The 26,610-nt window shown below is 40.6% G+C and overlaps 1 protein-coding gene across 7 annotated transcripts; it reads right to left on the reverse strand.

Annotated features, from left to right (window-relative positions):
- Positions 1 to 350: 350 nt before the first annotated feature.
- pacsin3 (protein kinase C and casein kinase substrate in neurons 3) lies at positions 351 to 26,338 on the reverse strand. Of its 7 annotated transcripts, none has more exons than XM_088935021.1 (12): positions 25,930 to 26,338; positions 18,274 to 18,369; positions 12,216 to 12,316; positions 11,444 to 11,600; positions 10,529 to 10,764; positions 9,791 to 9,946; positions 9,090 to 9,265; positions 7,542 to 7,662; positions 6,803 to 6,933; positions 5,755 to 5,808; positions 4,316 to 4,476; positions 351 to 1,989 (listed from the first exon to the last, which is right to left on the reverse strand). In XM_088935021.1, exons 3-12 carry the CDS (start codon positions 12,267 to 12,269, stop codon positions 1,874 to 1,876), a joined length of 1,362 nt encoding a protein of 453 aa, XP_088791147.1. In that variant the 5' UTR covers positions 12,270 to 12,316; positions 18,274 to 18,369; positions 25,930 to 26,338; the 3' UTR covers positions 351 to 1,873. The 7 variants fall into 7 exon arrangements, with proteins under 7 accessions (XP_088791147.1, XP_088791148.1, XP_088791152.1 ...); XM_088935022.1 differs by lacking the exon at positions 25,930 to 26,338 and adding an exon at positions 25,345 to 25,384; XM_088935025.1 differs by having other exon boundaries at positions 1,854 to 1,989; positions 4,389 to 4,476.
- Between the last annotated feature and the right edge of the window lie 272 nt (positions 26,339 to 26,610).

The raw sequence follows: 26,610 nt of genomic DNA on the forward strand, positions 1-26,610 counted from the left end.
ACTTCCTTTCTCCTTTTAAAAAGCTCTGCAATCTTTTTCATTCCTCTGCTGAATGGGATTTGGTACTTCACGTCTGCCAATTTTAAGCAGAAACATAAAATCTCTTGTTTTCCCCAAGTAGGCTATTGGCATTATGGATTTAAAACGCTTTATGCGAGAGTGCTGAACAAAGACAACTTTTAACATGACCTTTCGTTTTAAGGAGTCCTAATCCACTGCTTCTAAACAACGAAACCCTCCCTCACAGGCCTGGCATTAAGAGACTCCAAAGAACATTGGGGAAAGCACTGCTGTGTTATAAAGAAAATGACACGGACGACAAAACAAAACACTTTTCAGCACCATCTTAATTGTAATTTGTTTATTTAAGATTTGTACATAGATTAGATCAAAGAAGGTTACAGCAGTGTTGTGAAGTCGGGCTTACAGCAGGATGATGCAGAAGTACAGATCTGTGCAGCAACTTACCCAGAGTCCCTTGTACTCCAGCATGAATGGTGGTCCTCCCCCTCCTTCAATAATAACTTAAAACTGCGTTAGTGGGCTAAGTCCTGCAATTTACATACTTAAAACATCCCTACTTTGGTCAGGTTTTAGTCTCTGTCCAACTGGATGAGTTAATTTTTTTTTGAGTTTTTTTTTTAAGAGTAACAAAAAATAAATTAAAAAGAAGAATAGAAGGAAACGATAAAAAAGCATAAATCAAACAACTAAGAAATCTTTGTCTCCTCTCCCCCCCATAAGGTTTCATTTATATTGGTAGGTCAGGCCCAAAAATAGAAACTTGTTACAAGATCTTCTTATGAATGTTTCTAAAAGGGCTGGAGGAAATTGCAGGCTGGAGAGTTGCACTTACACAGAATGGCCCGCTTAGAGTTAAATAATGAATCCCTTTGAAACCGTTCCAGACTACATGGGAATTAACCCTCAGCACATGTAAAATGATTAAATTGGAATCTCTATAAAAACAACACAAAAACCCTTGGGTGCACACTCAAATAAGAAATGCACAGAGAGCTCTGTAAACACACCAAGAGAACAGCTGGGTGGTTTTTAGCTAATCTCTTACTTCTAATCCAAGGTTAAACTTTTCACCAGCGTCTAAAGAAAAACACACCAGTCAGTTTCTCTTGTAAGTAAATCTAAATCACTATAAAATTTGTTAGCATAAAAAGGTTCTATTAATACATAAATTTTAATGGACAGATTTAACCAATCTCCCCCTGTCCAAATTTGCTGTTGACATTCAGGGAATGAATACTGGCATCTCTGATATGCAAATATTGCTTTTAGTTAACCCATGATCTCTAAACCTATGGCACAGATTTCAGCGGCCTAGAGATCTGACTTTTTCACATTCCAATAATATCAGGCTGCAATGTCTAACAATGTATTGTGCATTGGATTTCTGGTTATGAATGATCCGATAGCTCTGTTGTTATCTGCGATGTTGTATGCCCAAGGCTGTGTCTAACCTGAAAGTTTACTAACCCTGAAAGTGCCAGCTGCAATCCACAAACGTTGAATGGGAAATTCACCGCAGTTGACGTCTGCAAGTACTGGCTTCACTGGGATCTTTCAAAGGCACTATTCTCGGCGCTTCTCTAGTAAGGATCACCACCTTCCCTGACTCAGATGCCGTTTCCTCCTTGTCATAAGTCTCATTTTATACATATATAAAAAATAAAAACACGATATCTTGCTTAGAATTCATCATGGAGCTGCAGAAAATGCACAGCGCCTCCCCGTCAAGCACATGGCCTGCACCTAGCATCAGGGTTGGGACCAGGAATGCAATCCGACGCAACAGAGTCAGGTGTTCTCTCTCGTGGGCCTCCGTTTAAAATGGCTGCAGACATCCAGGAAATGGTCATCACGACCCGATGACCTCAACGTAGTTAGCAGGATACAGTCCGATTTGTCCATTGTCCAGCTGGCCTTTACACCAGCCCTGTTCATCCTCTTCCCCCATCTTCATTAACTCTTCTCCTGGAGGGAGGTGACAGCAAGGAGGAGAGACTCATTAACATGAGGGTGGTGGTGGGGAGGGAGCTTCTACTTTGACATCCCCCCCCCCATTAAGAAATAGTCCACGAGAACATGGAAAGTAGAATCCCCAAGAGTGTAGACTAACAGTCTACATGAAGCTGTTCATTCAGCTCTGGATGCCTGTGCCTACATTAACAGAGGGCTAAAGAAACACGAGTCACCCTGGTTCAACGGTCTTAAAACCCAGTAGCTGAAAGCTGAAGTAGTCCCCTGAGCTATGGAGTGTAAAAGCATACAGCTCTGGGTCCTGATTCATGGCCATTTGAATAGTTTAAGGAAACTGCCCCATGTTTGTGTTTCCTTCTCAAGTTACCAGAATAAAAGGGCCAGTGTATTGCATGTGGAGAGAGCTTCCACAGAATAAACACGACTTTAAAAAAAAACCCTGCTGATGGCCTACAGCTGCTTCTTAACTAGGGAACCCACAGACCAATGCTTAGACACTTCATTGACGCAGGTCTGGTTCTGTGTGGAACTCAGGCAGATCTGTAAATACAAACACCCAGCTTGGTTTTAAACTATACCATTAAATGACGTGTAGCAAAAGCGATTTTTCCCCTATAAACCTCCAGAAAACAAGTTCCTCAATCTCCATTCATTACGATACAGCTCACAGGCAATTAAAGACATTTGAATGAACTAGCCTTACTTACCTTTCTTTCCTTCACTGTGATATTGGTTTGTAAACTTTTGCTAATGTGTGAGGGCACTGTGGCCCAATCAAAGATTTGTCTTTGTTTAAATACACATTTTAAAGCACTTACTGAAATAATTATAGATTAAACTGATATATCATAAATGCAGTGTGCCTAATTGTCAAAGTGATTGATATGCTCTAATTAAACTCACCAACTACAACATTGAAACTAACTGGAGTCATTCCTTAATCAAGACATCTTCAAGACAACCACTAAAAAGTCCCCATTTTTTCTTTGGAAAAATGGCAGAGGAAAATAAAAACTCAATCTTCTTTGTCCACTAAAATGTGCCCACCAATTACAGGCAAAATCTAAAGCAGATAAAATAACTGTTCACAGAGTGGCTCTAAAGCACTGAACACAATACTCTAAGGTGGTGGCAATAATTAAGTCAATTGCATAGCAAGGCTTGATCCTTAATCAATAACTTACGGCCATTTTTGCTGGAAAACAAATGTACAAAACAAATTCCTTATACACAAAAATGCAAAGTTAGATATTGTATGATTGTCAAAGGGACAGAAAGAGGCAAAAACAGCAAATAAAAAAAGGTTATCTGCAGAAGAAAGACAGCCATTTGTTCTACATTAGACCAATGGCATGCGGTATTCGTACTGTGTATGACAATAGTAGAGATTAGGTATTTCTATTTCTTTTAATTAATGCATAAATGAATTATTAACAATCAGTTAATAAAATATGTCCATGATTTTAATATAAATACAATATATTCCTTGTCTAATGTAACCATTGCAGGTGTTTTAACCCAAATAAACAACACCCGTTTTAACACTTACAATGGGGAAAAAAAAGATTAAACACTATCAGTTATTCTTTTATTACACTCCACTCCTTTTATTACAGCTTGGTGTTCTCTATCCATGTGGCAGAATGCCTACATTATTTCTGGATTACTATGAATTTTCAATTTTACAATGAATTCAGTTTATACACTGAATTTTGTTAATTGGAGAGAAATCAGAAGCTAAAGAAGAGCTTATTTCTGATTTCAAGACAGTCTAGAATATACATATGTAGCATAAAGGGGTCTAGTAATATGCAGATTGAAAAAAGCTTTAAAGCAATTATTTATAGCTGTGGTAATGCTTTTAAGCAATTAAATTCTATTCCATCTATTAACAGATATACAGAGCTGGGCATTGTAAGTAATTTAAGAAATGTCTATTTCAGAATTTAAGTTTACTGTAATAACCAACAGCAATGGATTTCCTAGGAGCAGTGGAATGTTTTCTATTTTTATCAATTTTCCTTTGGACCATTCCTATCTCCGTTAGTACTATGACCATAAACATTCCAAAATGCACACTGCTAGGCTCCATAATCGGGGACAGCATGTAGGTCAGAAGTTTCAAGTTCCAACGTTTTCAGTGCACAGTGCAGGGTACATGCACGAGGTCACAAAAATCACATCAGGGCTGCCCGACCAACTGCACTGCACCCTTAAAGTCCAGCACTATGACTGCTCATGCAGATGACTGGGTTACTGTAGTTATCATGCTCAGAGTTGTGTTTCAGTAGCACTAATAAGCATTAGTAGGTTTTAATACCTGCTTTAAAGCTCAGCTCATCTGACTCCTGCCCCGTGTAATCATACAATGCTTTTACTCGCACTCCTGGTACCTTCATATCCTCCTCCACACCATTAGCAGCAATGAATTTCTTAGGGCTTTCTTCATCCGACCAGTCTGAGGAGTAATCTTTGCCACTTCTATTAAAACAAATTAATAAAGATTAAGCAATAAACCTTAAAACAACATACTGAAATACACTGGAGTGCTGTGCATTATATCCCTCTTAAAAGCCATTTCAAGGTGAATGACTGCCAAACAAACCAGTGTCATGTTTCAAAACATGCTGCATTCTTCTCCAGTTACTATCATTTTATCGACAGTAAATCACTTGATCATATTCATCTTGCCAAGGAAAATATGCTGGGTAAATGAACGCTAACAGGCTTTTACTTCAATGGCTATAATGCAATTTCTTCCTAAAAAAGAGCCTTCTTCCTGTACAACCTAAGTACAGAACAAAAAAAACTTGAAAACAGCTATTTATCTTTTGGAAGGCTGGCAACGTAAACTGTTGAGCTCTTTCTCCCTGCAGAAGTCGAGCAGCTGTGTACAGATGGTATAGATCAGCAGGATCATGTTTGACAACGAGATGAAGGTTTGAAAGTGAAGAGTTGTGTACAGAAAAATCCACATATCCAAATGAATGCAGTTCTCACTGTGGTCCTCGTGGAACCCTCCGTTTTGTTTTATGTTCCAACAGGGCCCTCAATCAACAGCACTAACTGGGGCCTGCAATTGCTCTGCTCGGTGGTTTATTTACTTTTTTACCCTCATTTCTTAGTTTAAAAAAATCCCCTGAAAGTGCTGCTGATTGAGGACCCAGATGGAACACGAACAGTGGACAGCGATACTACAGGGATACTCCAGGACCCAGCATGGCCACATTATTAGATAAAAAAGCCTTAGGCCTCTCAAATCAACTTACTCTCTTTGCAGTTGTGCACATATGGTGGCATATTTATACATTATTCTGCAGTTAATTGCTTTATCCTCAGTAACAGGTTTTTATGCAACAATCAGAATATCCTGCTTCCTGACCATCTCTCTAGAATCTTGTTACTTAGATCTCCACTAAGGCAAGAGAATGCAGCAAAGAAGACATCAGCTGTATTTAAAGGTTAATCAAGAGTGCACAATTCAACCAAATAAAATTAAGAACAGATGAGTGAACAGGAAAGAGAGCCTCCAGAATAAACCAGGTGCTACAGAATGGACTACCCCAGGAATTGAGCACCAAGAGGAAGGAAAAATAATTTTAATCAAAAACATGCTTTCAATTTCACTAATGTGACAGTAGCAGAGTGCAAGTGAATCACTTCTGGAATCTAGGGTGTAACAACAGTATGTTGCAAGCAGGTGATCTGTTAAAGAGAGAAAATCTGTTGAAAGAAAAGAAAATCGAGATATTTACTAACGTTGGCTCAGGTAGATCATTAATGCTCTCATAGTCATCATCCTCTCTGTTTGACCTGCAGAATTAAAAAATTAACCGGGTGCAAAGATTAAGCCATCACAGCGTTGAGGGTGTTCAGAACATCTCTTTACTAGAAACAAAACAGGAGTGTTACCAGCGTACAGCTCTCTCGCAAAATAAATCAAATGCACAAAAACACCTGCAGCTCACAGATTTGGGAAGTGAGATCTGAAGATATGATAGCTACCTCAGAATTAAAAAAAATATTGGGGAAAAAAGCATAATTATAGCAGCAAAACAGCCTTGATATATGCTCAGATACACAGATATATACACACATACAAAATAATTTTGCAATAGAAATATTTTACCATTATTCTATGCAGCTTCTTGTTTTGATATTCCTAACAAAATGTAAGCTCTGAATAAGGCATTTGAAAACTTTTCTAAAGTTAAATGGCACTGTACAACTGTACACATTGCTCCGAGTAAAAAAAAATCAGAAACCATTCTGTAAGAGTACAAATTTACTCTACAACACACAGCTTCATATGAAAACAATCTACTCTTAATACATCACATTTGTGATAGACGTCTCCAGTTTTAATTGAACTCGTATTTCCCTTTCATCGACAGCTGTCCACTAGACAGAAGTAAGGACTTCAGATTACCACCTGCATGTAGCCAATGATACATTATTAAATCCCCAACCCCACTTAAGCAAATTAACACCTTAAATGTCATAAACCTTTTAACATTACACGTTAACCAAGAATTATCACCATAATACTCCAGTAGTCACAGACTCATTCCATCATTTTGGGCTTGGCTTGTACGTGCTGTCAGCTATTCACCCAAGACTTCGAAAGTAAAAATGAAGACAAAAATCTTACCGTATCAAGCTTACTGTAGATAAGTAACAACAACAAGGTGTTCACAACCTTCATTTGGCCCTTGTCACTGAAAACAAAAAGGCCCTTGGGTGGAGTTCTGACATGTAACATGCCAACAAGGGCGATGTGGTGAAACCGAAGCCGTTCTGCCCTTACCTGTGTAGCTCCTGTGGAGTTTGAGCCACCTCCTCCCCAGCAGGTACGATGTTGGTAAGAGTTACCACGTCCTCAGCCCTGCTGTTCCGTTCCTTGCGACTTATGGACCGGGTGGCCTCAGGCGACCACTCCTGTCAAAGAGCCCAAACATGTTAGCACTTACAGATGTCTACATTTATCAGTCATTTACAGCACACCAATAGGACAACGGCAACCCACCAGAGTGAATGTTCTAACCTAAATATTTAAACTGATCTGTATAAGAAATAATACAACTCTGCAGTGTTAACAGACAGGAAAAAAAAATTCTGTAGTTAGTAACTCCTATGCTTTATAGACTAAAACAAAAGGCCTTTTGTAGCACAGCACAGTCTGAAGAGGAGTTAAGATACTGCAGAACTAATTTGCTTAAGGAATTTTGCTTGCAAAAAGAATATTCCACTGCAAATAAACTAGGTTATTAAAAAATGGACTCTTTTCTAGTGCTGCCACAGCGGTGAGCACACCAAGACAAAAACAAAACTGTTCAATGTTGGCTGCAGTCAGTGCACAGATTCACAGGTACTTTTAGCAGAGAGATGATCTGCACAGCTTGGCACTGTGGGGAGTAAGACTGCATACCAGAACCCACATGGTAACCATACAAAACAGGGAGCTATTCATGGACATCAAAAACTGGAACTGAATGTAACCTTGGAGCCAAGAAGGCCAAGCTAGAAGGAAGGGTAACTTTTTTCACCTCAAACTGTGGCCAGTTCATGATCATCCCTGGGCCATGGGTGTTTCTCCACCACCTCAAATCCTCCAGATCGTTCGCTGCCAGAACCGTCTGGCCCAGATCTCGATAAAGGACTCGAACACTGTTCATGGAAACAGGCTTTCATTACATTTTCCTGTAAATTATAAGCCATTCCGAAATGACCTAGCTTGTGGTAAGAGCCATGCTTTCTACAATGTTTAACTAGTCTGTAATAACACCTTAACTGTGCAGTCTATTTATTAACCAAGATACAACACCCAGACTAGTGTCACATTGATCCTTAATATTTTAAGTGAAACGGAGTGCACAATCCTTTATTTTTGTGACCAAAAACTCTGCACGGTCATTTTCTTTCTGGGGCATTATTTCACTCCTCAATTTCTGATCAGTTAACCCTTGTGCTGCTAACAGATGATGCTCACCTACAACTGAGCCGTAATCATACAAGCTTAATTTTAAATATAAACTTGCTTGTAGGGGGATAAAAGTCTTTTGATCAGACTAGCACACTCAAAATATAGGAAGGATGTTTTGATCATCTCCCACCCTTTCTGAAACAAAAAGAATTTGCAACAACACTAAATACAGAGAGTTGCAGGCACCCTTTAAAAACTAATTACTGCCAGAAAAATCCACTGGTCAAAAGAAATAATGAAACCCACATATTAACCATGGTTGAGTGATTGACTCCACTCAAGTAAGTTTAGCCATAAACACCAAATTCCAGGCCTAATAATTAAAGTTTTTAAAGGTGCTTTGAGTTAATGGTCCACACAAGGGTTTAATATTAACATAAGCAAATATTTCATTATTCTATAAACACAAATACAGATAAGAGGCCTTAGGAACACATAATTGAAAACCTCCAAGCCTTTAAAATTTGATGTTATTTTCCAGACTGTTTCTTGATCTTCTTGAGTGAATTACGTCTAGTTAGGGGTCCCAGGGTATCCCAGGTAATTTCAAGGGAACGTTTCCGCAGGTCCTTCCTCCCAGCTAGGACTGTTAGCCCTTCATCTGCTCATCTATGGACAGCATGTTGCACTCTTGTACTTTTCGGACACTGCATGAATATACTGTTTATACTGTGGTACTTTCAATCCGTATATACCTATGCGCATTTTGCACATATTTTATTGTTTTACAGTGACTATGAGCATATTTTGCACACACCTAACTCTATAGATTTTATTTTGTATTGCTGTACTTATTTTATTTTAATTTTTAGGTCTATTCTGATGTCTGTTTTTGCTTGTATCGGGCTGGGCTGCTGTAACACCTCAATTTCCCTTCGGGATCAATAAAGCCTTATCTATCCATCCATTTCAAATATCTGAATAACCTGAGGAATCTAGTTTGATTGTATGCAATACTATAGCACGTTTCCAAGATCCACTAACAAACAGATACGTCAGGGATGTTCAAAGAAAGATACTCATAGCTTCTACAATTGACACCAAGTGCTGGGATGAAAGGCAAAGCCTTTTCCAGGACCCGTTGAGGTGGTTTGGAAGCAGAGATGATTACCCTTCCATGCTGGAGAGGTCGAGGTGCTTGTGGATGTCAAGCAGGACCTCCTTGAAGAAGCGCAACCGCTTCTTCTCGGCCTCCTGGGTGATCTCGAAGATCTGCTCCATGTCCTCCATGTAGCGGGGGTTGCACCTGTTCAGTTCCTCCAGGGCCTTCTCATAACGGTCCTTGGCCTGCAAGGGGGAATTAAAGCTCATCTCAAAACACAGTTAAATTCATACCTCGTTTCAGACTTGACCTTCTCTTGCATCACTGCTTAAGGCCTGTGTGGTCCAATGAGTGACTTTTTCCCCACTTTCTAATAATTCAAATTGCATAGGTCTGGGACCATAAAAATTACTTCTCTATATCAGAAAAGTTGTATTATTCTTTCACTCAGTGGCTCAGATAGTACAATCTGCAAGGCATATCATGTATCAGTCTTTTATTATACTTGGGTATCGGCAAACCCCTCCCACCTGTAGTGAAGATTGTAATTTAATCATAACCAACCAGGTTAACTATAATCCCAGATGCATCAATTCGACATCACTCACATGATCCTGTGATCATGCAAGTCTACCAGGCACAGGACTCCCAGATTCAGAGCCTTCTCCGGCTCAGTGTAGAGGTTACTAAATGCACAGCGTGAAAGAGAAGGGAGCCGAGCACATAACTGTGGTATGCAGGGCAAGCGATTCTCCTTCCAGCACGCCCACCTTCTCAGCCTCCTGGCTGCACTTCTCCACTCGGTCCTGCAGCTTGCGGACCTGCTCCTGCGACACGGAGGGGTCGGCCTTGGCGTGCGTCTCCCGCGTCACCGCGGTCCGCTCCTCCTTCCGCGCCTGATGGTAGCTCTTCTTGGCCGTCTCCACCTTTGGGGACGAGCGCGAGCCAATTAAACACCGCGCTGCAGCAGCTGCCTCGCCTTCAGGACCACCCGCTAGCCTAGGCGCGTGGCCTCTTCGGGTGGTCAATATCGGGTATGATATTCCGTTGGGATAACATGACAAGGGCACGGGATGCCATGGGAATAACGTGACAAGTGCCGACTTTCAAACTGCCTGACATTCATTAAACTAAACTAAATTACGCTGCAAAATTAAAGAAAAATATCAAGCTCCCTGCAAAACGAGCAAAAACCGGGAAAGTATGTGTAAACGCATTTTCGGGGATCTGGAACAACTGAGCAAGGCACTCTGTTAGAAAGGACACACGGCAGGATTTGTTTAAAGGCTGCAGCATGAGCTTTTGGAAATGCTTAACAGCCAGCAATCCAGCAAACCACACAAGCCCTAGCTTCCTCCTGTCACCTCCGACCTCGGCTATGTCATATTATTTTAAAAAAAAAAATCAAAAACTCAGCTGTGAACTAGACCTCTTCAAGCACCAGATCTTTACAGGGAAGGGAGAAGTTCAGGTTTAAGTACCAGTTCCTGTGTTCAAAGGAGACTTACTTCCTTTAGTTTCTTGACCCAGGGCTTTTGGGCTTTGCGGAACCCGTCCTCGGCCTCCTTGGTCTCCTTGAAGCCCCCGATCATCTGCTTGTGGTAGGCGTCCTTCTGCCAATTGCGCACTTTCTCGCTGTCCTCCACCGCCAGCTGGGTCCTCAGTTCCATGTGGATCTCGCTCAGCCGGTCAGCTGCGTTCATGAAGGCGTGCCAGGCCTTCTCCAGGGTGCCATACTGAGGCCCTGAAAGCGTCAGAGAAGGGAAGGGTTTGCAGTTCACTGAGGTGTGGTCATGGACAAAAAAATCATTTGCATCAATGCCTCCTTTCTTGCGACTTGTAAAGAAAAGCTGACAATCTGCCCTTTTGACTGAATTCTGCAATCATCACGTGAATCCATCATTACAACGTGCTGCTTTGACTCCTTCATCTGTACTTAAGACATTACCCAGCTTGAGTGGAAATGCTTGCTAACTCAAACTCTCTACTCCTTCCCTGTGATAGTTGTCTGAACCCGACTAGTATTTTTCACTTGAACATACCCCAGCCGAAAACCAAAACAGATTCTCAAAACTGGTCCCATTTTCACCTCCAGTCCTGCCCTGTACATGCACAGAGCTCCCTTCCAGAACACAAATTTCTAAGTCCTCCTTATACTATTGAAATTTTAAAAACTCAGTAGTATGTGGCAACTGGACATCAATACTAGACATCTGAATTAATTCACTTAGTTAATCACACCAGACATAAAATTTGTATGACAATTAATCAACACATTTGCATTGTAGAGTCATTCAAAATCCAGCATTAAAATGTACTTGGGGTTAGGGAAAAAAATATATTTTTTTACAGTTGTTTAAAATCATGGTGATTCAATCAACTATTTTGATCACCACTTGCAGAGACTTGTGCTTCAGGCCCACCTTTCTCCACCACACTCCTCCACTTCCTGGACCAGTCTGTGAGCTGCTGAGCATACGCCTTCTCAATTTTCGCTCGCTCCTGAAAGCAGCTGACCAGCTCGTTGCACAGCTTGTGGCCGTCATCGATCCGCTTGACCGTCCTTTTATAATTCCCTGGCTGTGGGTGGGAGGGTAAAACGTCAGAGCTCCCTCAATGCAAAAGAGAAGGTCTCAAACATGTCCCACAGCCGCCCCGGCCTGCTGATCAGCAAGCAGGAAACTTTTAAACACACTGCGAATAAAGAGTTAATCTGGATGTCACGCAGGATCTATCGTGAAACGGAACATTACAAGGTCAAACACAGCAGTCTTCTGTGGTATTTCAATTTCATTTTCATTTTAAATAGCTACTACATTACGAAATGCACATAAACTGTATCACTTATTCCAAGTGAGGGCCATCTTTAATATCTGAGCATGGCTACACTAAACTGCCAATTTGAATTTAGGATGTATAAAGATCTTAGCAATCGATGGAGGTCTTACAGTATGTGGGAACAGCAGACTAGATTAGAAAAGTTAGAGGAAAAGTGCATGAAGCCAATGAAAATTCCAGACAGCAGGATTTATGTTGATGTCTTATGGTTGCTCCATCTGCACAATGAAGGGCCTTTCTCAGCATTCTCATCCAAACTGCGCTGTGTTTGGACTGCAAGGTTAGGTCTATTCCTGCCTGAACCAACACCACAGAGGAGAGGGAGGCAATAGCCAACTCTGGCTGCCACATCCTTACCTCCCAGAAGCTCTCACTGCTGCCTATATCCCTCAGATCCCCATCAGAAGACATCGTGGGGTTATCCTTGCAGCACGGAATGTTTGCAGCTTTCTGTTAAACTGACCAACGCAAAGGGGAAAAAAAAACAAGAGGTGAGCATTTCCCACATGAGTGAGCAGTGCAAATATTGGTAGTGCAGTGAGGTTCGCGACAAAGGTGTGTACACTTTAAGAACTCCTGCTTTCTTCAAGAGTTATGAAGACAACTTGGCAATACAACTGCCACGGAGGTAAGGACCTGGCCAACTGCTCCCAAATGAATAAAGCCAGTTTTGCAAAATGTGGGAGTTCACATTACTTCCTAGCCCTGGAAACATTATATGCACTTATCAGCATAAGTAAAAATGAACACATTCCAAACTCAATATCAAGAAAAAAAAATGAAAAAGTTAAAAGTTTAATCATTACATATTCGATCATCTCTGGAGCTCGATAATGATATTTTTTGCATACCCGCAGTATCATTTGTATCCCCGAGTTACCAGGTCAGAGCTTAATGGCTTTTCCCTCAATTAGGCAGACTGCATCAATGAACGAGATACTCCTGTTGATTTCTTCTTCTTATTGCTGAGTTACTCAAGTTTTCCTCCCCCCCCATTTGCTTTGAGATCATACATAGATGTTGCTGGTTCTCCTCAGAGTGATCCAGGAATGGCACTAGTCTGTACAGGCAGGCTTGCCGAGAAAGGCACCACTCCCTCAAGAAAAACCAACAAGCTCTGCGGAGGTACTTTGCATGCAGGATCAATGACAGAAAAAACTAGTTTTCCAAAGAAGAGGTGGGGCACTAGAACTGCAAGGCTGCAGGAGAATGATATCACCCTGTCAAACCTGTCTATAATAATTAAACTCCTACAGAATGACTCACTCTATAGAGTTTTTACTGGATAAAAATCTGTATAAGAACCACTCTCTGCTCCCCAACACACTTTTTGACATTAAACAAGTGGGTATTCACATGAACAATGCAGTTACTAAATGATCTGTTCCACTCTTCCAAAGAAACACATGAATGTAAAATGTTCCTCACTGGCTTACTGGTATACTAAGCTTATTATTTTTCTACCTCCATCCTACTCAGTGCCTGGCTCCCCGCAACCCTTTCCCATCAAACGACGGCCGCAAGGGGCAGTACACCCCGGAAGGGACGCCAGTCCATCTCAAAGGCATGCACAGCCAGACACACACTTGCACCAGGGCCAGTTTTAACCTACTAGTATGACTTTGGACTGTGAGAGGAAACCGGAGCAACAGGAGAAAAGCCACACGAACACAGGGAGAACATACAAACGCCACACAGATACACACTCCCGGGTCTGGAATTGAACCCGGGGCTCCAGTGATAAAAGGCAGCAATGGTGTGGTCCTGGGTCACCGTGCCGCTCCCATTCAGCAAGAACTTCCTCATCAGAATCAAAATAACTTCAGCACTCCATCTCGTGTTGCTGGGACAGAGTCTCAAACGTTCTTCTTCTTCTTCGTTTTCAAAATGCACAATAGAGTCAAGGTAATCTCTGCCAGGGGGGACGATGTTTGGATAACAAGAACAGCAGTGTTCACAGGCAGTTTCAGAAGACTTTCTATCTGGGAAATGCTTTTGAACTGTTTTAAACCAGGGGTCTGAAGCTCAGTTCTTGGAGGGCCTAGAGTCTTCCGGTTTTTGTTCCAACCCGAGCAGCCAAAAAAATTCACTTAATGATCGTCTTAGACATCAGTACAATGTTTCATTAAGTCTTTTACAGACCAGATCACTCAAAACACTCACTTCATTAAAGTTACACAGAAAGCACCTTGGAGTGTGGTTAGAAGTATAAAAGGTCTGCAGTTCATTAAAAAAAATTCAGACCAACTGTGTACGCGTGAGCCCAGCTGGAACAAAACCCAGGCCCTTCCAGAGTTTTTTCCCCTCTGGAAAAAACTTCTAAAACACCTGAATTTTCAGTTTATTGCCTTTAAAATTTATTTTATAATAAACCTTTCTTTATAAAAATGTTATTCACTTTACATGTACTGTACAATTACCCCCTTTTCCAACACTTTTGGCATAAAATAGTCTCCCTTTTAAGAGGGGAATAATACTTTACATGGATTTAGTTAGATTTTATTTTAAAAATACAGTAATTTCCCCTAATTTGCCTTACTGGGAAAAAAATGCAACAGCAATATATTCTACTCTTTATAAAGAAATGCACACCCTGCCCTCAGTAGATGGAAAGTATGCAGGGTAGGGCATTTCCCACAAATGTGTTAATAAGAGACTTTCTGTAACAGACTCGTTTAGTCTGCTTGTGCTAATTGAAATGCTCTTACCGTTACCAATGAAACAATGAGATGATTAAGTAAACAGCTTTAATTTTTTAATTTAAGTAAACATTAATTCTCAGATCTAAACCTTCATTCTTTCAAGACTCTAAAAAGAATCCTACGGTGTAGAATACGAACGATCAGCCACATGAACAACCACAGACAGTACTCAGTGCTGTATTGAATGCTGGAGATTCAAATTCTTCTGTGGTGTTAATATTCCAACTTTCTGAATAAACAGGAAAATGTTTTTATTCTATAATATTCTATTTTTAAAACTGGAAAATGTTCAGACAGAGACAACCCCTGTAGCAGCTCTAATGTATCGCCAGTCAAGACTGAGTGGAGGCCCGAGTTAAACCGGTCATGCTATAGCTCTGTCAGTCTTCTCCTACAGTCTTCCAACAGCAGGAAGATCCAACCTTCACCTCATTCTTTGGAAATCGACAACAGAACATTCTTTTTAACATCTACTTCTTCCCACGGGAAGCAGCCATTCTAGGCAAATCAGAATTCATCTTCTCTCATAAAAACCCGAGAGCTCCATGAGAACGGCTTTCTAAGGATGACTGTAACATGATGCAAACACAATTCACAAATCCGCAAACTGCCTTATGACCAGATCAGCTGAAATTACAGTGAATCAGAACTTCTGGTAAAGATTCTGTTGAGGCGTGTGCAGCGGTTTACTCTGAAACTTACACTGAAAAAGACAAGTACTTCTTATAGGAACAGCAATTCTATGGATATATAGGTAACCAACAGGAAGTGATTGGCTCGTGAGGAATGACACAGGTGTGCAGTGACCGGTGTGCGTAATCCCATGTCGAAAGGCAAGCTGCAGGAGCTCCACAGTACACAGAGAAGAGGGGAAGTGATGGGACATGTACAATTCGAATGTAGGTCAGTGCACACCTCCAGCATTCTTAAGAGAGTACATAATGTTTCTCAAAGACTTAATCCCACTGAGACATATAATCAGAACAATACAATCATTCTGAATTGAATGAATGATACAATACAACTAAGAAAAGAAAAATCCATTCAATATCCTTGACAACCAAAGCATAGTATTTTTCAAGGCAACTGCACTGGTCCCCATTTCATGACAGAGAGCGGGACATACTGTTCACATACTATTACAGTATTCACATACTGTACCCGCCCATGCAAATACATCAGTTCAAAAGCATTGCGTTACGAAACCGAACACTTCAGCACCAAAAGAAAAGTCACCTCCAAGCAGGCCAAGACGTACCATACCTGAAAGATTCAAGTGGAAGACAACCCAAAATCTGAATCCCCAGGACTCAGTTTACATGTTTACTTCAGATCCCACAACAGTTTACAAGAGCAAGTCTTTATCTGGGTCTGTTTTCCGGTCAAGATGGCAGATCCAAATATGCCAGGCAGAACAGCAGTGCCAGACTGCTAAAGGCTGTATGCCAGCTCAGAGCCCTTGCCTCAGGCAAGCATGGCTATCGCTTTAGGACAAGTTAAGATCCTGCTAACCAGTCTAGACCTGACAGGGAAATCCTCTTATTCACTGCTTACCTCTTTATCAGAGCTCCCAGAAGCCTTTTCAGTACCGTCACCAATCACCACAAAGTATAATTCCTCTCAGACGACATTAAAATTAAACGAGCAATGAAGACATGCTAACAAACTCCCAAAGCAAAGAACAATTAAGGCAGTTGATATAAATCTTCACTGTGTACAAATTAAAATCCAGGACTGGTGTTTGAAAAGGCCCTTCAATCTACACTGCCGAGGACAACAAAAACCACTCAACAGGACCACTTTCACATACTGTACCACGATAGAATAAGTCTGTGGGCAAGAGAGAGGCTGTTTACATAAACTGTTTCAGCTCAGAATATGAAACGTATTGTTTGCTGTTGTCCGCTTTTGTAAATGCTTCAGGTTTTTTTTTTTTAGACATGGAAAATACCCTAACCTTTTCACTTGCCTGCAAAATGTCTAACCAGATCACCAAAGAGGACACATTCCACAAATGGGCTTGACAGGCCCTGGAGACACTGCAGTCATTTCTTTGTAAAAGGTGCCCCAAAAGGAAAGGATTACATGACCCAGGGATACATAATCAAGAAATCTACTGACATTTTCAAGAATACAGAGTGCAAAGTGCGGCTCGCGGCTCATTACTGCAGAGCACATGGCTTCTGTATCAAACAGCAAAACATTTGAAAGTCATTAGAAGAGCACTGGCCAATCTTAGATGTGGGTTTAAAAACAAGACTTGCGGCATGTGGGACTGGTTTATATAAAGCCATCCACAGCACAAACACACCCACCAATCAAAACCCAACCTGACAGTCCAAACAGTATTGCAAAAAAAAAAACAAAAGGCGACTAAAAAGATACTTATTGGTAGTCTTACAGATCGCCTTAGTAATAAACCAATACTAACGAACCTGCTCAAATCTTCCCTAAAGCATAAGCCAAAAGACTGCATAAACAATTGTGGATTTTTACCATCATTAAATCAATGTATACGAGATTGAATAATGTTGAAATCACCATTTTTCACTGTCACTACCCCCACAGTAAAGCTAATTTTAGAAATCTGTGCTCCGCAAACAATTTTCCATGAACCAAAAAGTACGTCTAGAATAGTAAAAACTACATATATGAACTTGAACAAAAAAAAAACAGATGTCACATTGCCAACTTGCACAGACATTTGTTTATAGGGTAAAACATACTCGGCTTCTCTTTTTTTACAAAGAGAATACAGGTTGTGTCAGTAAAAGCATTTCAAACTATTTCAGCATGGTAATAGGTTGTCTTTGATCAAAAAGAGGATTACTGTGCACTTTCTGGTGACAAGGAAATTGTATTCAGACCGTACGTTCAGTAATCAAAGTGAGCAATTACTTTAGAGTGATCTATGCTGGAACTGTTGAGCAGGCATGCAAGATTGACAGTCTAAGCTGTACACTGATTATATGAGAGCACTAGATTTAAGGAAGCAGGAATGTTTTTTTTACAGCATGTCATTCCCAACCGTAAAGATATAAAATCAACCACAATAACCAAGATTCAAGATAACCAATGCAAATACAAAAGACACTTTTATAAGCCATGCTAGAATCAAACTATTTCAACCACTATCTTTGTCTCAATACTAGGTTATATTTTGCTGAGACTGACTGAACGTCACAAACTGCAGATTATTCCAGTTGCTTCTCTTCGTGTATTTAAGATTTCAAACTTCTGTCCAGACTAAAACAGAGTGTGAGGAGTTGCTCCTCCTCACAATAAGACTGTCTGCAAGACATTACTGTACCATTTCGACTGTTAATAATCCACAGCAATCCAGTTTTGCTTGATGTGGCTTGAACATTTGTTATGTGTGAACATTCTGCTTCCACAAACTGGCAATTAGGCAAAAGTTTCCCAGGGCAAGTGTAAGAGACGTTATTCCAGTATTGTGGGTCAGACATAAATGTAAAGGTATTTTTTAACAGAAAATAATCCGATTTTTAAAATCTTGAATGTGTATTATGCATCTCAATGCGCACAGTACAACATTTAAAAATATAAACAATGCTTTTTTAACAGGGTTTGCAAACCCTTTACACTAAAGCAAAGGCTATTGGCAACATTTAAAAACTAATATTTTAGCACCTTACCAAAAACAAAACCGAAAAATTATTTATAAATAAAGGACTCTAAAGACTCACACTTACCCCAGCTGTGGCAAAAGAAGATACAATGTCACAGTTTCTTTCGGGATCTCAGCTTGCTGTCTGCTCCTGGAACAAGACTGGAGCAGAAGGACCGGACTGTAAGGGAGAAAGGAGACTTGCGTCAAGAGGCAGCCTGGCGAGCACAGGGGCCGAGCCAAACAGCAGGGAAATATATCGGCACGGCGGGCCAAGAGGTGGCAGATTCCGAATCCTGCGGCGAAATGCCGCAAGAAGCAGCCCTTGCTAAAATCCTAAGGCGCGTGTCGGAAAGCCGAGCCGCGCGTCTCGAGTGGAGATGAAGAGGACATGCCTGTGACAAGGCGTGCCAAGCGCGAGCACCAACAGAAAGGAAAATGGAAACACCATTCCATCACAGTGAGAGGCCACAGGAAAATTCAGATGGTGCGGGCAACCCCCGTTGAAGGGAAACCGTAGCTTCAGATACTGGAAATTTTTAGTTTCACTCTTGGACACATTACGTAGGTGGAAATGAGTCGAGGCAAGCCTGGCAGAGACCGTTGGGGAGTTACCCTCTTCTGTCCCACACTGAGAACACGGTCTTTTCCCAGCACATTTTATTTCGGCTAGTGACAACACGGTTTCAGTTTCTTACTAAGTTCCATGCTCATCTCCTCAACATTTCCAAAAAACTCCTCTATCCTGAAAAACGCCTGCCATGCCAACAAAGAAAGCTTCACATTTTCGGTCACGTCATAACTGAACATGCCGCAATGAAAAGCACGAGAACTAGTGGGACATTTGTTTTACAGACAAATGAACTGCATGCTCACTGTCACCTCAAGTTAACGAAAAAGGATGATATCACACAGCAGAGACATTCCAGCCCATATCAGGCTCAGACACGCAGGGAAACACACATGAGACTGATCCACTTCAGCAGTGCATTCCCTAATCTGAGGCAACAGCCGTTGGCGGGTCAGAGGTCAACACGCACAATGGGATTCTCTAAATACATGCGTGTACCAATGAAACATCTGTACTGGATGCTTGGGAAAAGACTAAAGAAACACAACCGCAGTCATGCAGCTTGAACTGGATTTAAATGTAATTATTTCTATTTGACATTTCTGCACTTTGCACCATTTGTGCAAAAACATCAGCCAACAATTCACCTTGTAGCTTGCGGTTTAGACCAGAGGGGGGGAAAAAAAATCAGTCAGTACAAAAAAAAAATTAAATATGGGCTGTTTCACAGTGCCTAACAAACCCCCGCACGATCAAAGATAATTAGTGCAATGCCTGCACTGAAGGGGTGAGGGGCTGACAAATGGGCCTGTTTGGATATCACTAAAAGGACTGTTTCAAATTCATGTGCTGAAAATGTAATTAGGCCTCACAGCCTACCGCTTCAAATTAGTGCGTGCACAATTGAAGCTCTAATTAAGACCTCATGCCAACAACAGCTGCCAATAAGCATCTGATCACCCAATAGCCTGCAAGAGAACTATTCCACAAAGTCTGCAGTTTTAACCCCCCATATTCAGGTGGCAGAGTTAACCTTGGGTTCTTGCACTTAAGCAGTATACCTGAATGCAGAATATTCACTGTAACAGGTTTCACAACTTAGAAACCATAACCAAATGAGTCGCATGATATGTAAAGTTTCTTTTTTCCTCTGCCTACATTAAAGCATACAATTTCCTACCATTTTCCTTTAAAAACAACAATTATCTTTTTGTCTAAATTGTGGTACCTCCTAACAAGCTTGAACTTTAACTGAAAATGAGCGGCTTTAAATGTTAGAATAAATTAGTGAGCTTTTTTGCATTAAAGATATGCATAGATCAATCCTGAACATGTCAAACGTAAAAGAAATATCAGGACCTCCTTGATTAACTTCTCAGATACATGTGAATAAACATTTCATTAACAAGAAATATGGATTTTACAACGAAGGCCCTGCCAGACGCTTACAGAAAATGAACAGAACAGCATTTTTTAAAAAAAATCTAACTCTTTACCTTTGCACCAACCTACAAGAGGTATTTCTTTTAAACTAACCCACTTAAACCCTGTAATTGTATTTTAGCGTGGACAGCTAACACACAAACCCATTAACAGCATCCTCACTTAAAAGGGGAACCGTAGTCCCAATTTCTCAGACTGGTTATTAAATCTCGGTAGCAAAATAAATTCATTGACGGCACAGAAAAAAAATGACAAACTCAGAATTAAACACAAAATCATGAACATTGCCAAAGTACCGCAAGTTGCCATGTTGTCATAAAGCCCTGGTCTCACTACAGGCAAGAGCTCGCAAGAATTGCGACGTGATGTGGCCCCTTCCTGCTCACTAGTCACTGTAACGACTAATGGGATGTACGAGTGAATAAGTACAAGTTGACCAGCAGACATTTCACTGCAGAAAGTTTCCAACATGATCTTCTGCATACAGAGTTAACAAGTTAGTTCCATTTATTGGCAAAGCTACCTTTAAGTTGAGAGCAAGATTTCTATTGGATTAAAAGATGTATTCACAAGCCTGCTTGTTGACAATGTCATAGGGCCGCTTCACATCACCGGATGTTTTGTTGCCTCGTTCTGAATCACAGAACATGGAGCTGCACATACCTGGCCATTTTGTCTATTTTGTATAACTGATGTAAATTGGAGGTTTTACAAATTACTGTGTACATTTTACTTTCATTGGGGCTTGAAATTCACTCACCAAGGCCGATTCTTTCGAACCCCAAGTGATAAAAATAGCATTGCAGTTCCCCTTTAAAGCAGGGCTGTTCAATCCCGGTCCTGGATGAAGCACATTTTTTTGAGCAAGCGCTCTCGTTTCAGAGAAAAACGTTTCCAAAAAAGTATTTCTGTAACAAAGCCTTTTTAACTGCGGTGAGAAACAATGTAAAGCACACGAAAAACAAAACAAATAGAATTCATTCCCTTTTTTTATCCACGCTGGCAGGAATGCCAACTTCTCCAGCTAGCCATTGAGTCCTTGGAGCAGACCATTTCGTATATAGCAGCTTCCGTGATGTAGATACATCAGTCAATGGGCTCTCTGTTAGGACCACTCTGCAGCTCAATATACTGAGCTCATGAAAGCTCACTGTCTCCGAAATCCCTTGGTAGGCATGGGAACAAAGGGACACTTGTTCCACACCCATTTCTTTCAAACACTATGCCAGGACAAAAAAAAAAGAGGCAGCACACAATGTTTCTCCAGCTCCCGCAAGAACCTCATTTTCAACTCCATCTCGGAATTCCAAAACACTCCAAAATCCAGTTAAAACACAGACATTAGCTTTTATTTAGAAAACTTAATATAACAAAAAAAAGGTTGTTTTGCCACAAGGACAGCTGTAATGGGCCCCAGTAACGAAATGCTAAATCTAATTTGTTTTACTTGGTTTATGTTCCAATGGAAAACAGTTTAAGTTGCTGTAATCCTTTCCAAAGCAAATCCAAACTCCAAAACCAAACCAGCAGACTTGAGAAAGTAAATGGGCAAGTATGAGCAAAGTATAATAAAACACTAGAGGAGTATCAAGGTAGGTAAGAAAACAAATATTTACCAAGTTGACTGGTCAACTGTAGTAAGGCAGGATCAGTCAACATGCACGAAAATGCAATTTTAAAAATGTAACCCCTTCATACCAAATAATGCAGCGTATAATAAAAACCATACAATCGGCGTATGCCTGTCAATGAGAAGCTTCTGGAAGTGACAGGTCAAGTTAAATTAGAAGACGTTTAAAAACTCTTGGATGTTTGGTCAAGAGTTTGTTTAATTAAAATATAAACCTATCGACAGACTTCACACTGATAAAGATAACAGGCTGTGAAGAAAGAAATAGTTTCTCCTTTGTACTTTGTTCCTATATTAGGAATTTTATTGAGCAACTAGAAAATAAATGTTAAGTATTTTTTACTTTGTTAAAAAACAGGCGACACTTCTATAGTGTCTTAACTACTGACAAATACTCTGTTTTTATCTGTTTAGGGTGGTGGCCCATTCACATTTAACTGTGCTGTCCATCCGGCCCAAGGTTACTTTGTTTGCCACCACTTCAAATATGACCCAATATTTTAAGGATTCTTGAAAGCTTTTAAAGAGGTCCTCCATAAAAAGGTTAACAGGCAGGTTAAAAGCTGTAGGAATCCAGAGCACGGCATGCACAAGGATTGAAAACTGGTCAATGAACAGGAAACAGCACGTGATCTTAAGGGCCATAACCTCCAGCTGGGCCACAGTACACAATAGTGTAGCGCCGGGACGAGCACCAGTCCAGAAGTCCTTCCTGATCCAGATCAATGACTTCCAGATTCCAGAACAGTGGACAAACTAGATACATTTCCTCATGATACAAAAACCAGGGGAGCGGCAAACAAAAATAGGGAAACATGGCAAAAAGACACAGATTAATGGGTTGGAGAAATACTAGGCAAAATGGAACATAACGCTGTTATATGCAAAGTAATCACGAAGTAGGTGCCTACAATATACGCGTCTTCTTAGGAATCCCGAGTCAGAGGAAGTGATACCAAAGGATCTGGGATGTCCTCATCAGGACAATGTGAGGAAGGAAAAACAAAGTCCTTAATTCGAGAGCAAGGACGTTCGGATCTTTTGTCAAATTATGCTCAGATTTCACCATTTCTCAAAGAGTATTATATTCCTATAAAACTCTCAAAAAGCAGCAGGACAGATTCCTGGTCTCAAGACTATCATATACAGACATGCAGTAAATAAAACTAAATCTCTTCACTGAAAGGATGATTAATATGAATATAAAATCCTAAAACGTATAGTCAGCCCAACGGACTACTTCAGGCTCAGCTCAACAGGAAACTGAAGGGGAATTAGAAAAGTTATTAATACAATGTGTTGCAGGTGTGGGTGCAAGCGTCCCATCCAAATGATCGAGGCCCAAACAGGGCCCCTTCAAGAAGTGCCTGGGTAAAATTTTAGATGACCTTTGCCACTAAACTAACAAGCAAACCAAGGTGGATCAAAAGGTCTCCTCTGGTTTGCAAACGTTCTCTTGCAACAATCTTACTTCAAGCCCTTTTCTTGGCGATAATTAAAAACTACCACACCCCGACTAGCACTTGCAGGCATAATGATAGTTAATAAGTAAAAGTGCCAAATTAACAGAGAGACACTGGCTCGTATTATTCAGAAAACCTGTATTCCATGTCCAGAAGGTAAATAAAATTACACAAAACAAGAATCTTTCACCCTAGGTGGTAACAGCTGTCCCATTTCCCTTCTACAGTTAACAAAAAAAGCTTGCTGTAAAATCAGTTTGTAGTTTGTCCATACAAAAACTATTATATAGAATTTGCCATGCTTTCATGCTCAGTGAAACAAAGAAAATCATTTATAAACTTCCAACTGAAATTTGATAGTATGCCCTTTAGATACTGCTACGTTTCCAGTAGAGATCTCATTTTCAGAATAGCATGACCCGGAAGAAAATGGCTTAACTACACATTGTTTTTCAGCGTTTAAAGCCACACCTCTCCACTCAAGACACCAATTTGTCCTCCAATTCTAACAAGCGTAACAGGGATTAATTTCTGTTGGTAGTACACAACACTTTGTAACTCATGCCATTACTATAAAAAAGAACTCAGTTACTGGTAAATTTTTAACACTAGCATTTTCCTAGAATTGTGCACTCGATAAATATGGAGTACCTCTTGTGCTAAGGAATGCAAACCCAAACACTTTAACCCTCTCCTGATCATTCTAAATAAGGAAGCATTTAAAATATTTTGTTTACTTAAAGCAAGATAAGCTTCTAAATAAAAACCAGATTATCTGAATAGGGGACAGAAGGTTTTTGGCTGCCACCTGTTGAGTGAAAAGGTATTGTTCAGTCAGGTGGAAGAGTAAATGGTATCATAAAGTAATCTTAAGCTAATTTTTAAAAAGCACAAATACATTTTTTTGCCGGTTTATCAGCATTTGAGAAATGCAAATAGTTCTAATGCATTTTGCGCCTCAACTATAAATTAACCTTAAGCCCTCTGGACTAGTCATTGTGGGCTGCAAAGTGATTATTTTTAGGGTTAATGCTAAAGAATTCACAGATGTGTTGCACTTCTGCGTTTTTTTCTAAACGCAAACTCAGCTACTAATGGAACCAGCCGTTTCCATTTCGGATTTTTTCAGGTCTTTCTCTCAACCTTAACATTGTTATAAATCAGTTCCTATTAACTGGGGAGGAAATGAAGTCTACTCGGACACCGAGCCCCTAAGAGCTAACTGGGGAGTATGAGGCCAGTAACGTTATTCCACCCAAAGTGGTCGAGGGCGCAGCTCCAAAAACCCGCAGGGGGCTGCATTCACGGCTGAGTGCAGTTTACTTGTGACGCAAAAGTGGTGTATTAGTACTCAAGTTCTTGTTTTTAACCTCAGCATCCGTGTATGTTGTACATTTCTTCAAGACAATTACACGTATTGAAAGCGCATCTTACATCCGATCTTCTACTTTTTAATACAGGTTCCATGCGTAAAAACAGACACGGTAAACCGTAATACTAAAATAATCTAATCCTTCTTTAATAACCTGATCCATTCACCCAAGGAAACATAACAGCACTGACTCGGGGACCCCCCATGTACCCCTGTATATTTCACAACTGAATTAACCTGCAAGCTCAGAAGGGGGTCACCTCTTCCTGTGGGTACAACATAAGATTGCATCATATTAAGAGAAAGTCGTCCCATGGAGGCAAACGAAAGAGTACATTTAAATGGAAAGCCTCGCCATTGTACTTAAAATGCGACTCGTCTGGAAAGGGCAACCACTACCAACCCTACGCAGGGGAATCGTTTAAGCGTATACATTATATACGCCGTCAAACTTTCTTTGTTGCATTTCGTTCGCTTATAAATAAACTGCGAAGTAACAAAAAACAACACTGTTATTTACAAATATTCCATTAAATCGCTGTCAACTTTAACAACGGCCAGATTCTGATACTTAAAAGGTAAACAAAAACGACTCGCAAGACGGCGGAGAAAGAAACTAATACTGACACGAACAACGTCGTTTAAAATACCTAGAAACGATACGAGTAACAACCAACCCCTTTTATCTTTCCAGCGAGGGCAGAACTGGTCCGGTTTTCAACAGTTTACGCGGAACCCACCGGTTTCTCGTCTTCCTCTCCGGAGCCCAGGTTGGATTTCAATGAAAAGGGATACACCGGAGGAAAGCACGCTGTGCCCCCAAGCGAGGTCACTAGACTACAGTTCAACACCCCCACGCAAACAAATCCACTATTATCACACTGACTGCGAGCAAAAGAAAAAAAACACACATCTATGGGACCGTTAGAGAACACTAGCATTCAGTAGTTTCGTGCAAATATTCGTCACTTGATGACAAGCTAAAAAAAGAAGTAATGAATGAGGACTTCAAAAAAATCAATGGTCCTATTCCATCTGGACTTCAGTCACTAATATAATTGAGCCCTATGAAAGTGTCCTCCACAGACATCCATGACGCTATTGAAATTTAAATGGTTTTTAAACCTTCCACAGGCGTGCAACGCCGTACTTTATCTTTTATACTAAGGTGTGAGATCCGGCTCAAATAATAAAAAACGTTTTACACTTCACATGGAGCATTTGAGCAACATCTCATTGTGACATTTCTCTCTGATCCTTACCTGTTGCGACTTCAGTTTATTTCCACAGAATGCCGATTTTGTAGCACAACACGGATAAACGGAAAATCCGCACTTCGCGTTTAAAAAGTCCTCAGTGCATTTATGAGAGTAAACGGTAACACCCTCCGACTTTAACCTGATCTGCGGGGTTTTTTCCCCTCAGTTACAAGCTCCTATTACCGTAGAGTTGATGCGCGGTTACAGCAGAACTGCAGACAAACACCTCGCCGCCATAGAGCAGAAAAGAAGAGGGATTTTCTTTGGGAATGACTCGACCGGCAAGGCCAATTTCGAGGCACAATGACAACGAGAAGTTCAAAAACAGAGCAAAAATGAACAAAATATCGAATATACAATTGTTTGGGGTTTTTTTTTTCCTCAGGCAGGTTAAAAGACAACTTCTCTTCTCTTCTGGAAGGGTCTTCTGGGGCGTAATTGGATCCTGTGGTTCCGCTCTACGCATTGATCCAATTACTGCGTTTAACCCTATAGGTGCCGATGCTAATTGTGAAGAGGATAATGCCACTGTTTTAATGATTCAGAATTTTGAATGATTGGGAATCGTTTTGTATCTTGCATCACAAGAGCTTCTTATTTTCTGAATATAGTCCAGCTGGAAAAGGTGTTCCGCGGGAACATCCCGGAGACGTACTCAGTTTAATGCCACGGAGGATTTTCTGC

This window comes from Atractosteus spatula, chromosome 16 (assembly GCF_055471065.1).
Source record: "Atractosteus spatula isolate fAtrSpa1 chromosome 16, fAtrSpa1.hap1, whole genome shotgun sequence".
Classification (NCBI taxonomy): Eukaryota; Metazoa; Chordata; class Actinopteri; order Semionotiformes; family Lepisosteidae; genus Atractosteus; species Atractosteus spatula.